The 14,688-nt window shown below is 49.6% G+C and overlaps 1 protein-coding gene across 2 annotated transcripts in view; it reads right to left on the bottom strand.

Annotated features, from left to right (window-relative positions):
* CUL9 (cullin 9) overlaps positions 1-14,688 on the bottom strand; it is a 40,007-nt gene that overhangs the window by 3,274 nt on the left and 22,045 nt on the right. Inside the window, exons 27-34 of one of the 2 annotated variants that reach the window (XM_066250837.1) lie at positions 8,622-8,761; positions 8,372-8,501; positions 8,020-8,219; positions 7,334-7,584; positions 5,701-6,046; positions 688-846; positions 382-546; positions 2-165 (exon numbers count right to left, since the gene is read on the bottom strand). In XM_066250837.1, the coding sequence (XP_066106934.1) occupies positions 2-165; positions 382-546; positions 688-846; positions 5,701-6,046; positions 7,334-7,584; positions 8,020-8,219; positions 8,372-8,501; positions 8,622-8,761 (1,555 nt within the window). The remainder of the gene's footprint in view (position 1; positions 166-381; positions 547-687; positions 847-5,700; positions 6,047-7,333; positions 7,585-8,019; positions 8,220-8,371; positions 8,502-8,621; positions 8,762-14,688) is intronic. The other variant, XM_066250847.1, reaches the window with a different exon arrangement.

The following is a 14,688-nucleotide window of genomic DNA, read 5'->3' as shown; positions in this document are numbered from 1 at the left end:
CTGCAGGCACCCCTCATTCTTCTCGATGGGAGTCTGACAGCTGGGACAGCGCTTAGAGATGAGCTTGGCCAGGTGCTTGCTCTGGGCCTCCACACTCATGCCATCATAGTAGCCGCCGTCGTCGACCCACTGAGACATGTGCCCACAGCTGGCAGGGTAGTGTGCCTAGAGTAGGAGGGAGGGGAGGACACAGCCAAGCCCGCACTGAGGGCGGCCTTCCTGCTGGAGTGTGTGGGGGAGCAGGAGGGAGGGAGGTCCCATTTGGAGGACTAAGGGAGGAACAGAGCTCAACCTGGAGGCAGAGGATGCGGACAAGGCAGGCTGGGCAGGGAGGGGTGTGGGGCCCAGCTCAGCATCAGGGCCGGGGGGGGGGGCACCCACTTCAGGGAAGCTGCAGTTGAAGCAGGAGGCCCAGCCACACTTGGAGCAGGTGGTCCCGCAGCCCAGGCCCTGGCGGCACAGGATGCGGTCACAGCCCTGGGGGTTGGTGCACCAGGTCAGATTGGAGCAGCTCTCCACATAGCCACGCAGGAGGGCCTTCTCGTACTGCGGGGACATAGGTGCCACCAGGTAGAGCCTGGCTCCCCAGGAGGCCATAGCGCAGGCGTCCCATCACCCTGCTCGTCAGCCTGCTCCCTGAGGCCTGCCCCTCCACTGGTACTGGAGCCACTCTCAGAGGAGGGGTACCTTGGAGATGACCTCTGGCGAGGAGACGATGGCACGGATGAAGGCTCCTGTGGGCTGGGCAGGGCAGTCGGCGATCGGGCAGGTGCAGTTCATCACAAGGTTCTGCTCGATTCGGGTTGTCAGGTACTCATTCCAGCAAGACTGGGAGGGGAAGGGGAGCTGCTCAGAAAGAGTGTGGGGGCAGCGTGAGGGGAAGGTGTCCTGGCCAGTCGTCTAGCTCCTCTCTCCAGCAACATGGGGGTCCAGAGACAAGCCTGCTTTTAGATCAGCCTCAAAACTGACCCTAACCTTTCTGGTTGCCACGGATTTTCCTGGGATTGACCCAAATTACTGTTGCCTTTGAAGATGTGTAGGCCAGGATAGCAGCCTAATTACAATATAATTATTGTTGGGATGGATGTGGAGGGAATGGATAAAGAGAATCAAAAGGAGAGAGAGAGAGAAAGATTCAAGTTCTAAGAAAGAAATGGAGAGAGCAAGGTCAGAGGAAGGAGGCCTGGGAGGTGGTGGGTCCCCCTGTCCCCACCGGGTGGCTGGCCTCCGCCACTGCACACACAGCTGGGGCTTTGCCTCCTGGCTCCATCTGCTCACCTCAATGCCTGTCTGGAGGCTCCCAAGCCCCCAGACTCAGACTCTTCACAAAACAGACCTGCCCACTGCATCTCCGAATCCCGATAAACAGCACCAGTGCCCCCCTCCAGTCCCAGCAGCAGAACCTCACATCTCTTGAATCCTTGTCTTGTGCCCATGTCACTGCCCACCCTAACCAGGCCAGTGGCCTCTCCTAAACTGCTGCAGGAGCTGGTCTCAATAAACATTCTTCCCAACCGGTCTCTCCCCATCAAATCCACATGGTTTATGCATGATCAGCAGCCTGAGCCTCCTCCAGTTCTTCATTAACAACCTCTTCCCTCACACTGCTGACAGCCAAGCTTTCCAAAACGATGCATCTGACCCCAAGCAAGGACAAGTATCGGTGCTCTCAAAGCTCCAGGATTAATGGGAAGCACTTCACTGGACCATTTTTACCCAGAAGAAAGTACTAAACAACAAAATAAACCCCTTTCTCTATAGTGAGAGAAATTCAGGTAAACTAGGAAGCTGAATGCAAAATTCCTGTATCCACAAAATAGAACAGAGGAAATTTCTCCCAATCCAGAGAGCTGACTTCCGGGCACAGAGGACACCCGGCTGACGGCTCACTCCTCTGCCTGGGGCTTGCTCTTGCCTCATGTTGGTCCCCCTGCCCAGCCCACCTGGAACGGGTCTCTGGCCCTCTGACAGCCCCACCTGCCACTCCAGGCTCATCCGGGGAAGCTGCTCCCATCTGCCCCAGGCCCAGGCTCAGGCTCCTGGGTCCTGAGTTGTCCTGCATTTCACTTGTGCCCCTCAGCTCTGACTTAGTCACAAGCTCCTTCCTGGCTACGATGTCTTCCATCAGCCAGCTTTTCTCACTGGTGTTCCCAGGCTCCCCATCTCCACATCTCTGCAGGGCGGGGGCGGCCCGAGTTCAATGCCCTGGGCCTACTTCTCTCTCCCTGGGTGACACCAGACAGGCCTCCCCACTTAATTCTGAATTCGAAAACCCACTATCCACTGTGAGTCCCACACAGGTATCCAACAGGTAGTCAAACTTCATGGACACAAAAGACTGAATTTCCCTTCAAAAATCTGTTCTCCGGCCTGACCTGTGGTGGCGCAGTGGATAAAGCGTTGACCTGGAAATGCTGAGGTTGCCGGTTCGCCGGTTCGAAACCCTGGGCTTGCCTGGTCAAGGCACATATGGGAGTTGATGCTTCCTGCTCCTCCCCCCTTCTCTCTCTCCTCTCTCTCTCTCTCCTTTCTAAAATGAATAAATAAATACAAATTAAAAAAAAAATCTGTTCTCCGTCCCTAGTTCCAGGCCTGACGTTTCCCCCAACTCAGTAAACGATGTCATCCCATCCACTCAGATGCTCAGGTCAAACCCAGGAATCATCTTCAATTCCCTTGTCTTAGGACCTAAGCCCACACCTAACCCCCAGCTCTACCTGCTCTGCCTCCAAATGCAGCCCTGCCCACCCAGGCCTCTCTTCCCTGGGACCTAGGCACACACCACCTTCTCTTGCCTGTTTGCATAAGGCTCCACACGGGTGTCCCTGCTTCCACTCTGGTTCTGTTCCAGCCTGTTCTCCACACAGTGATCCTTTCAAAAATGTAAATCAGATCATATCACTGCGCTGCATAAGGCCCACCGTAGCTTCCCTTGTAGTAAATAACCCCCACTGGGTGCCGACCTGACCAGTCGGCCAGGCCGGGCCACATGCTCCTCTGCCGCCAGCCGCTGTCCCTGCGCCTCTCAGTGCTCTCACTTGCTCCTTCCTCTTCTCCCGGACTTCCCTCAGCTCCTGGGACAGGCGTTCCCCTACCTCCCCAGTCTAGAGTCCCTGACGAGGCCCTCGGCCCCTCCTAACCCCAGTCACTTTCGACAGGACCCACTGTAGTCTCTTCCCTGCACTCATCCTAAGCGTGGGCCCTGCAGTGAGACTGCTGAAATCCAACCCTGCCCGTGGGCAAGCACCTCCTCCGCCCCGCACCTCCATTCAGTCTGCAGAGAGGGGACAGGCAAGGACTGCCTCACGGAGAACTAGGATGGCAGTTAAGCAAGACAACGCCGTTAACAGGCCGGTAGGCACTAGCGGCTATGATGCCCAGCGCTGAGGTTACTCCCTGCGTGGATTCTCCCGCTCCCTCATTCGGCACCCCGTGCTATGCACACTGTCAATCCAGGACAGACACTAGTTGAATGGAGAAATGGAAATGTCAAGGAAATAAGTAAGAACTCGAAAAGAAGCAAGCACAGGCACCTGCGTGAGAAGAGTTAACGGAGCCAAGCAAAAGGGAAAGAGAGAAAGTCCTGACACACGCTGCGGCGGGGCCACTGTTGGGAGCGGCAGCCGCTGTTCATGGCTACGGAGGAGTGCATGCCGTTAATCAAACTGATGCGTGGGCTTGGCACTGCTCCCAGCTGCGGGGCACGGCATGGCCGCGCTCAGCCCCTCTCCCCTGCCTCCAAAAGCAAGTCCTCACTCGCAGCCTCAGCCTCAGGGCTGCTTCCGCCTCAGGGCGGCAAACCCTGCCTTCCCATGAGTCCCCTCTACTCTTGTGCTACGCTCTGGTTTACAACACTTCTTTTATTTCTGTATTAAATGAATACCGTATTTCCCCATGTATAAGACGCACTTTAAAAAAAAATTGGGGTCTAAAAACTGGGTGCGTCTTATACAGAAGTTGTAGATTTTTTTACTTCCATTTCTCACTTTTTCGCGCTTGTTTTTGCGCTCATTGTTGAAGACAGTGATTCCTCATCAGACACAGATGAGGACAAGCTAATGGATGAGAGTTTTGACAGTGATGAGGAGTTGTATGAATTTTATGATGAATAAAACTTGAGTTCAGTAACTTTATGTAATACATTTTTTTTTAAATTTTGGGCCCCAAATTAAGGTCCGTCTTATACACGGGAGCATCTTACACGTGGGGAAATAACGGTATATTCCAGAGTTGGGCAAAAGTAGGTTTACAGTTGTGAGTACACAAAACACACTTTATTTCTGTGTTGTTATTAATTATTGTATTATTTTCCACGTGATGATGTTCTTAGAGACTTGAATGCTGAAAAGGAAACCATGAACTATCATTACCACCAATTTAATAATACAGTGGTACCTTGCCACATGAGTAATTCGTTTCACAGCCGAGCTCGTGACTCAATTTGCTCGTGTGTCAAATCGAATTTCCTCATTTAAATGAATGGAATGCAATTAATCCATTCTGGCCCCCCAAAACCACACAAATTTTTGTTTTATATGCTTTTAAATAAGAAAATGTACTTTATAAATAACAAATACATATATATACATAGGAGAGAATGTAAAGAAATAAACTGGTTTATGAAGTGTATTTACCTTCAAGGTCAGCTGAAGATGCTGGTGGATGGGGAGGAGACATTAGCATAACAACGGCCCTTCCCAAACAGGAAGGTAATTAGCAATTTCACAGACAGCTGCCCAGGGCCATTTTTAACAATAAAAGTGAGTAAACTCAAAAAACACAAATTTGCCCTGGCCGGTTTGCTCAGTGGTAGAGCGTCGGCCTGGCGTGCAGAAGTCCCGGGTTCGATTCCTGGCTAGGGCACACAGGAGAAGCACTCATCTGCTTCTCCACCCCTCCCCCTTTCCTTCCTCTCTGTCTCTCTCTTCCCCTTCCGTAGCGAGGCTCCATTGGAGCAAAGATGGCCCGGGCGCTGGGGATGGCTCCTTGGCCTCGGCCCCAGGCGCTAGAGTGGCTCTGGTCATGACAGAGCGATGCCCTGGAGGGGCAGAGCATCGCCCCCTGGTGGGCGTGCCAGGTGGATCCCGGTCAGGCGCATGCAGGAGTCTGTCTGACTGTCTCTCCCCGTTTCCAGCTTCAGAAAAATACAAAAAAAAAAACCCCACAAATTTTACAAACTCATTTGCCCAACATTTGTGATTCAAATATCTGCTGGTAACTTAAAGCAAAAAATCCCGTGAGTGACTGCTCATGATTTCAAGTGCTCGTGTGTCAAGGTACCACTGTACTTCTCCTTCACAAAGTACCTTAATGCGTATTGGTGTGTGAGATGTGTGTGTATATCAGTATATATATTTCTCAAACTTGGCTGAATACAGAATCACCTGAGCTTTTAAAGCTGCACATACCCACGTTTCCCTGCAGATTCCGATTGAACCCGCCTGAGCTACCAGGAGCTTTAAAGGTCCCCAGTGATTATAATATGCAGCCAAGTTTGAGAAGCACTGATGCGTACCACTGGATCCTAAGGACCACCCTTCAGAATGTCATGGCTGGTGACACAACTAGTTTAAGAAAGTTTAAGAGCGACTAAGCAGCTCGTCCAACACTCCCTGGTTGAAAGTGCTGGCACAGGAGCTAGCGCCCACAGTTCTCGAAGACCTGTGTTGGCACAGAGAGCTGGAGAGCTGGGGGCCTCACCTTGCAGCAGTAGTGCATGCAGCAGAGCGAGGGCGGGTCGCTGTCAGGCTCCAGGGGGCTGACACACACGGGACAATGGTCCAGGCGCATCCCGGTGGCCGGGGCCTGGGGCAGCTGCAGCCCCGCCGCCAGCAGCAGGGGCTGAGGGTTCTCACTGTAGCTCTGCAGCAGCTGTTCAGCACCCCAATGAGAATGAGCCAAAAGGTGCTGAGCCACATCTGGCTCAAGGTTCAGCGTCTCCTGCACCTGCCGCACTGTCTGCTCCATCAACCCTTCCACCTCCTGGGGGCTCATGGTGCGGCCTGCAGGCAGCTGAAGAGATGCCAGGGCAGCCACAGCTTCTGGGCTTGGGGCAGAGAAGAGTCAGTGGTTAGCCTTGCTGCCCTGCTTATGCAAGATACCAACTGAACCCTACCCTGTCCCCCTGCTCTCCACTTGCACACCCTGCTCATGACTGCTTAACCAGCCTGAGGACAACTACCCCAAGTGACTGTCACAGAGGGGTCCTCCACAGGGGCTGGGCTGGCTGTCACAATGACTGGGGCACTAGAGGAATCTAGTGGGCAGGGGTCCAAGATGTTAACTCACCTACAGTAGATGGGAGAGTCTCACTGTAGGTCCTACCCAAAATACTACCAGCATGTCTGGAAGAAAATGGTATGTGGCCTGACCAGGTGATGGCACAGTGGATAGAGCATCAGACTGGGATGCAGAGGACCCAGGTTCAAAACCCCAACGTCGCTGGCTTGAATGGGGGCTCATCAGCTGAATGAGAGGTCACTGGCTTGAGCCTAAAGGTCGCTGGCTTGAAGCCCAAGGTCACTGGCTTGAGCAAGGGGTCACTTGCTCTGCTGTAGCCCCCCCCCCATGAAGGCACATGTAAGAAAGCAATCAGTGAACAACTAAGGAGCTGCAATGAAGAATTGATGCTTCTCATCTCTCTCCCCTCCTGCCTACCTGTCCCTATCTGTCCCTTTGTCTCTGTCACACACAAAGTGTGGTATGTGGACCAGCAGCACAGGGATCAGCATCTACATTTTAACAAGATCCCCAGGTGATGTTCATGCATGTGAAAGTTGGAGAAAGGTTATTTGAGAAGGCATTTTTGCTTCCAATGCAAAGAGCAGGCACCAAAGAGGTGCCTCCAAATCTTCTGGTCACCTGGCTCCGATGTGCAAAGTCTGAGCTAATTAGGGGATAGCCACAGCAACTCCCCCGAAGAACAGGCTTCCCCAAACTAGAGTTTGTCTATTTCACCAAGCATAGTACATGGTTAGCACTCAATACGTACTCCTATTTCATACAGTATTTGCTTAGAATGAGAGATCTCTATAAAGGAGCTTACATGGTTTTGTCCCTTGCTAAGGAGGATGGGGACAGCAAGGTCCCTGATTAGAAAGGAAAAGAAGGGGGTGATGGCACTGGGGAGGATGAGGATGATCAAGCTGGGGGAACTACAGGGAGAGGAAAACTGGGGTGAGACAAAGAAAGAAATGAAGTGCTTTTCCACAAGGGAGCCTGGCTCTGGCACTAAAAGCCCTCCCAAGTTATTGAGTGCCATTGGTTGTGGGGAGCCCAACCCTCTCTACTGGCCTGGAGCCTCTGCAGCAGGAGGATGGGGCTGGGGAGCTACCTAGGCTTGGAGGTCTCAGTAGTGTAGCTGCCACAGAGGGGGACCTCTGCCTGACCCCGGCAGGGCCCCATGGGCTCTGGGGCAGCATACATCAGGATCTGGGGCCAGTCATCATGATGCTTCACATAGCCCTGGCCCAGAAGGTGCAGGATACAAGAGAAAACATCTGTACTGGTACAGGCCACACTCCCGGCAACGGTGCGGCCCAGGCTTCCGGGAGGATTTGGACCCTTCTTCCAGGCCTCCAGCACCTGATGGGAAAGGAGAAAACAGGCAGGCAGGCCCCTTTTTCCTAGGGGAGCCAGGCTGCCTAGGTCCAACGGCCAGCTGTGCCACTTACCGGCTGTGCAACTACGGACGTTGCTAACTCTCATGCCTCATTTTCCTTATCTGTCACATGAGTATGAGAATAATAATAAGACCGCCTGCCTCACAACATTGTGCAGATGAAATGACTTAATAATGCAAACCCTTAGGTCTAGGGCCTGGCACAGGTAAATACCCATGCCTTGTCTCCACCTTTAGTCTAACTGCCCTGTCAGGAACAGAAAACCCAGACAGAAGTGTCACCCTACAAGGTCTCATACTGAGAGTTGACCTTCCCTTGTGGTGACCCGTGGCTCAAACCCCCAACCCCAAGCATGGCTTCCTCCCTCTCCTCACTTCATGGCTCCCTCTCTGCCTACCAGGTAGACCAGCTGATCGATGTGGAGACCCCTCTCCCCATGGGCTTTGAGAATCCGGACAAGGAGACAGCTCAAGAGGTTCCTCTTCTGTTCCAGGGTTCGGCCCTCATCCTTCCCTACATTCAGGTACTTCTGGGGAGGTATCAGCCACAGGGCCCCCCCACGGGGCCAGAGCCCAGGCTCACGAACCCGTAGCACACCTGGAGCACAGTCCTAGTTAGTGCCCAGGGTAGGGGTGGGGGTAAAAGGGGGGGAGAGCCCACTTTCACCCCCTACTGCCCCTACTGCATGACCCCACCCTCAGGACCCCACTCTCTATAAGCAGAGTCCCAGGCTGTTCCCAGTGACCTACCCCTGTGTGGAAAGTCCTGACCCTCATGCAGGGTCAAAGGGCCATTCTCAGAGGTGAGAGGCAAAAGGGCCTGGAGCAGCAGCTGTGGGCTAAGGTCAGAACTCTTCAGCAAGGTTTCTACTGACACCTCCTGGTGAGGAGAAACAGGGCCAGTCAGAAGTGAGAAGAAAGAATGCAAGGAGGGACAGAGCTCAGAACAGTGGCAGACAAGGGAGAAAAAAGACAGAGAGAGGCTAAGGAGCTGCGGCACCTCTATCTGATTGAAACTCAACAGCAGCCACATCTGCACGGTGGACACATGCAGGGTCTGGTCCCCAAACTGCAGCTCAGCCCGGCCCAGCCACGTCCATTGAAGCCACCGCTGTGGTCCCCCGACTGGATGGCTCTGACCTGGGAAAGTGTTGAGCACAAGGGCGGGGACAAATAAGAGGGGAAACTGGGCCGGGGTGGAAGCCAGGGCGTGCTATCCTGCTAGCCACTTAGGCCCCAGCAATTAGAGCGTACAGAGCTCAACGCCCCCACCCCACCCCCTGCCCCGTGCTGCCTCCCCAGCAAGCCAGAGGAATCTGGGAAACCACCCTGTGCCTCACCCTTTATCAGGCAGGCTCCACGGAAGAAGCGCTAGACACCTGGGTTTTGCCCTTAAGGAGCTGGGAGTCATAAAGACCCACTTGGCTGGGGCTCTTCCTTGTCCTGTGTTACAGCTTGGGCAACGTGAGCCTGGGATGTTTGCTCCTATTAGAGAGCAGGGAGGCTTTCAAAGGAAGAGTGTATCAAAGGACCCAACCTGAGGGGCACTCTCTGGCCAAAGATGGGACAATGTGAACATCGAAAAAGTAACACCTGAGATGGATTAAAACACATGAGATATTTTTTTTAATCCATGAGTTCACATGATTATATATTTTTAGAAGACCCCACTTTTAGATGACCTCCCTGGTCATCTTTGGAGGATGCTAGAGAACCAACACATTATTTTGAAAACTGGTTCAAAATAAAGGGACGGGGGAAAGAATCAAGGCTTTCCTTTCCCAACTATACTTCAAGGTAACTAAAAAGTTGATGAGAAAAGTTTCTCTTTATAGAGAAAGCACTCCAGCTAACACATAAAGAAAGGACAAAGTGGCCCTGGCCGGTTGGCTCAGTGGTAGAGTGTCGGCCTGGCGTGCAGAAGTCCCGGGTTCGATTCCCGACCAGGGCACACAGGAGAAGCGCCCATCTGCTTCTCCACCCCTCCCCCTCTCCTTCCTCTCTGTCTCTCTCTTCCCCTCCCGCAGCCAAGGCTCCATTGGAGCAAAGATGGCCCGGGTGCTGGGGATGGTTCCTTGGCCTCTGCCCCAGGCGCTGGAGTGGCTCTGGTCACGACAGAGCAATGCCCCAGAGGGGCAGAGCATCGCCCCCTGGTGGGCAGTGCGTTGCCCCCTGGTGGGCGTGCCGGGTGGATCCCGGTCGGGCGCATGCGGGTGTCTGTCTGACTGTCTCTCCCCGTTTCCAGCTTCAGAAAAATACAAAAAAAAAAAAAAAAAAAAAAAAAAGACAAAGCTACAATATCACTAGTTCATGACCCCTAAGGAAATGCCATGCCTACGCAATGATGATGACTAATGATGGGAAATATACATAATGCACACATCAGATTAACAACACTGAAATCCACTCATCCACCTGAACACGGAGAGAGACGGCTAAATGTAACACACCTCCTGGGGAAGTACACACGCCACCTATGAAGTGTTCTTGCCTGAGCAATCAAACCCAAACCTGGATAAGCTTCTACAGCTAAACATAGGTTTTCAGGAAATAAAGGAGACAGAGGAACATGCTAGAGGACATTACGTAGATACAATCAGCAAAATCCAGCCTGTCAACAACTCTGGCAAACAAACCAGCTTCCTCCACAAATAATTGTAATGGGGATAGGAAGAAAAGGGGAGACGGGAACCCATAGATTAAGATGAAAAAGAGAACTAAATCAAATGCAATGCATAGGCTTTGTTTGGATCTCCAATAAACCATTAATTTTTAAAACTTAGACAATAAGGGAAATAGAAATACTAACTGTATATTTGATGATATCAAGAATTGTTCATTTTGGCCCTGGCCTGTTGGCTCAGTGGTAGAGCGTTGGCCTGGCGTGCAGGAGTCCCGGGTTCGATTCCCGGCCAGGGCACACAGGAGAAGCGCCCATCTGCTTTCTCCACCCCTCCCCCTCTCTTTCCTCTCTGTCTCTCTCTTCCCCTCCTGCAGCCGAGGCTCCATTGGAGCAGAGATGGCCCGGGTGCTGAGGATGGCTCTGTGGCCTCTGCCTCAGGCGCTAGAATGGCCCCAGATGGGCAGAGCATCGTCCCCTGGTGGGCGTGCCGGGTGAATCCCGGGCGCATGCGGGAGTCTGTCTGGCTGCCTCCCCATTTCCAACTTAGGAGAGGTACAAAAAAAAAAAAAAAAGAATTGTTCATTTCTAAAGATTTGATAATTACTATAGCATCCTTGCCTTTAAGAAGTCTTTATCTTTTAAATTTCATGGTTGGATAAGTTGGGGGGGAAGACAGATAAAACAAGATTAGTCATAAATTTGTATATGTTGCTATCTATTCTATTTTTGCATATGTCTAAAATGTATAATAATAAAAGGATTTTAAAATGAGGATGAAAATAAACCTCTGTCAAACAAAAACTAGTAGTTTTCCACCAATACTCTTTCAATGAGGAAACTTCTGAAGGATACACTTTAGGGAAAAAAATTGAACTCGAAAGGAAGGCTCAAGATGCAAAAGGAACGGTGACTAAATCAATCGGCATGATGGCAAATATAAACATCAAGTGAATAAAACAAAAATGACTAAAAATAGATCATTCTAAAGTACTGAACAACAGTAACAAGACAGATAGGAGCCACAGCTGAAGTTAAGATTTTCTATGGGCCTTTAATTATTCAGGAAGGTGGGAAATATATAGGTTTAACAAGTCAAACATATAGGTTAAAAATATAGGGGTGATGGACCTTGATAACATTATACTGAGCGAAATAAGTAAATCAGAAAAAACTGAGAACTATATGATTCCATACATAGGTGGGACATAAAAATGAGACTCAGAGACATGGACAACAGTGTGGTGGTTACAGGGTGAGGGGGAAGGAGAGGGAGGGGGTTGGGGGAGGGGAGGGGCACAAAGAAAACCAGTTAGAAGGTGACGGAAGACAATTTGACTTTGGGTGATGGGAATGCAGCATAATCAAATGTCAAAATAACCTGGAGATATTCTCTCTGAACATATGTACACTGATTTATCAATGTCACCCATTAAAATTAAAAAAAAAAAAATCAGGTCCTGGCCTGGCAGCATTAAAGCCCCATTGGAGGATCAAAGTCAAAAATATATATATATATAGGGGTAATCAAAGGTCGCTGGCTTGAGCAAGGGATCATTTGCTCTGCGGTAGCCCCTGGAGAAAGCAATCAATGGACAACCAAGGTACCACAAGGAAGAACTGATTCTCGTCTCTCTCCCTTCCTTTCTGTCCCTATCTGCCTCTCTTGCAAAAAGAAAAAAAATTATTTATCCAAACAAAAAGAAGATAGAAAAGGATGTGTTAGAAAGATATTAACCAAAGAAAGTTGTTATACTATTAATTAAGGTGACCTTTAGGGAGGACAGTCCTTTTGTAAGTTCAATCCTCCCTCAAAAAGTGTCCTCCTACATGTCCTCCTTTTTTTTTTTTTTTTTGCATTTTTCTGAAGCTGGAAACAGGGAGAGACAGTCAGACAGACTCCCGCATGTGCCTGACCGGGATCCACCCGGCACGCCCACCATGGGGCGGTGCTCTGCCAACCAGGGGGCGATGCTCTGCCCATCCTGGGCGTCGCCATGTTGCGACCAGAGCCACTCTAGCGCCTGAGGCAGAAGCCACAGAGCCATCCCCAGCGCCCGGGGCCATCTTTGCTCCAATGAAGCCTTGGCTGCAGGAGGGGAAGAGAGAGACAGAGAGGAAGGCGCAGTAGAGGGGTGGAGAAGCAAATGGGCGCTTCTCCTGTGTACCCTGGCCGAGAATCGAACCCGGGTCCTCCACACGCTAGGCCGACGCTCTACCGCTGAGCCAACCGGCCAGGGCCCTCCTTTTTGATATTGGAAGACTACTCTGTAAATGTCCATATTTGATCGATACAGAGTCAATCCACTGTGTGTGATGTGACGTATTTGTATCTAAATGAGTACTTTTCTTACAATTATTATTAAAAATTAATAGGCATTTAAGCATAATTACAATATAAAATATTACAAATGTTATTATGCATTTATCATATTATAGTGTATTACTGTTGCAATGAATAAAATGTTTCTTTTATTTATATTGTTTTCTTCAATTTTCATCCTCCTTTTCATTGTAAAAAAGTTGGTCACCTTACTACTAATACTAGATAAAATGACTGCGAGGTCACTCCATTGTAATAAGGTTTAAGTAACCATGAAGTTTCTAAACCTGCACAGCACATTGTGATGGCCAGAAGCCACATGTAGCTACTTAAATTTAAACTGGTTAAAGTAAATGAAACTAAATACTCAGTTCCCCAGCCAAACTAGCCACATTTCGAGTAGTCAACAGCCACAAATGTCTATCACACTGAACAATGCGGAGCTTTTCCCTCGTTGCAGGAAGCTCTACTAGCACCACTGTGAGATCATTTTAAAACTGTACGTAATAACATAATCAAAAGGGATAAAGCAAAATTTATATCGTTTAAACAGTCACTATCAAAATGGTAGATTAGAGCACACCTCTCTCAGTAATAAATCAAATAGACAAAAATAAGTAAGGTTACAGAAAACTTGAACAATACAATTAACAAGGGCCATTAAGTGAAATATGTAGAATCTTGTAGCTAGCAGATGAAAAACACACATTCTTCTTAATTACATATGGAGCATTTTGAAAATGTGACCATCTTGGCCACAAGGGAATGGTAAAAATTCAGAATCACAGAAACCATGTGCTTTGGCCACAATGGAATGAAGGTTGAAATCTAAAACAAAAAGATAACTAAACAAACAAAACAAAGAAAAATCTGCTTTAAAATTTTTAAATCTCCTTCAGAAAACTGGTAAGTTAAAGAATAAGTAATAATGAAAATTAGAAAATTCTTTGACAGGCCCTGGCCGGTTGGCTCAGCGGTAGAGCGTTGGCCTGGCGTGCAGGGGACCCGGGTTCGATTCCTGGACAGGGCACATAGGAGAGCGCTCATTTGCTTCTCCACCCCCCCTCCTTCCTCTCTGTCTCTCTCTTCCCCTCCCACAGCCAAGGCTCCATTGGAGCAAAGATGGCCTGGGCGCTGGGGATGGCTCCTTGGTCTCGGCCCCAGGCGCTAGAGTGGCTCTGGTCGCGGCAGAGCGATGCCCCGGAGGGGCAGAGCATCACCCCCTGGTGGGCAGAGCGTTGCCCCTGGTAGGCGTGCCAGGTGGATCCTGGTCGGGCGCATGCGGGAGTCTGACTGTCTCTCCCCATTTCCAGCTTCAGAAAAATACAAAAAAAAAAAAAAAAAAAGAAAAGAAAATTCTTTGACCTAAACAATAAGAATGCCACATAATACAGTTAGTTATTCAGCATCCCAAATGTCTATCAGCAGCAGAAAAGGTAAATATATTCCCACGATGGAATACGATTCAGCAATTCAAAAGACCAAAGTAAGGATACACTGACAGCCTGGGTCATGCCCACAGACAATGAGCTGAGTGAAGGAAATCAGGCCCAGCAGAATGTATACTCTATGACTCCATTTACATGATGTTCAAATACCGGCAAAAATCTATGGTGACAAGGGAAGAATAATGATTTCTCTTGGAAGAAAGTGATGAGAAAGGAGACATGAAGGAGGAATCTTTCTGGGTGCTGGAAGTATTCTGCATCTGGATCTGGGGGGTAGTTAAGTGAATGTATTTGGATATAAAATTCATTAAGTCATAATTAAGATATCTGTACTTTTCTGTATACTAATTATACCTCAATAAAAAAATATTAAAAAACAAACCCCAAAATCTTACAGAATGCAGCTAAACAACATTGAGAGGGAAATAAATAGCCTTAAATACTTTTATTTGGAAAGAGGTCTGAAAAGACTAAGCATGCAACTTGAAGTAAAAAAAGAAAAATAGAGCCCCGGCTGGGTAGGGTCAGTGGATAAAGTATTTCTCTGGAGCACCAGAGGTTGCAGGTTCAGGTTCAACCCCCAGTCAGGACACGTCCAAGAAGCAATCAATGGAACTAAGTGAAATGAGTTAACGCTTCTCTCTCTCTCTCTCCCTTCCTCTCACTCTCTCAAATC

The sequence above is a fragment of the Saccopteryx bilineata genome, chromosome 1, assembly GCF_036850765.1.
Source record: "Saccopteryx bilineata isolate mSacBil1 chromosome 1, mSacBil1_pri_phased_curated, whole genome shotgun sequence".
NCBI classification, from domain to species: domain Eukaryota; kingdom Metazoa; phylum Chordata; class Mammalia; order Chiroptera; family Emballonuridae; genus Saccopteryx; species Saccopteryx bilineata.
This window is presented reverse-complemented; position numbering and strand designations above follow the sequence as displayed.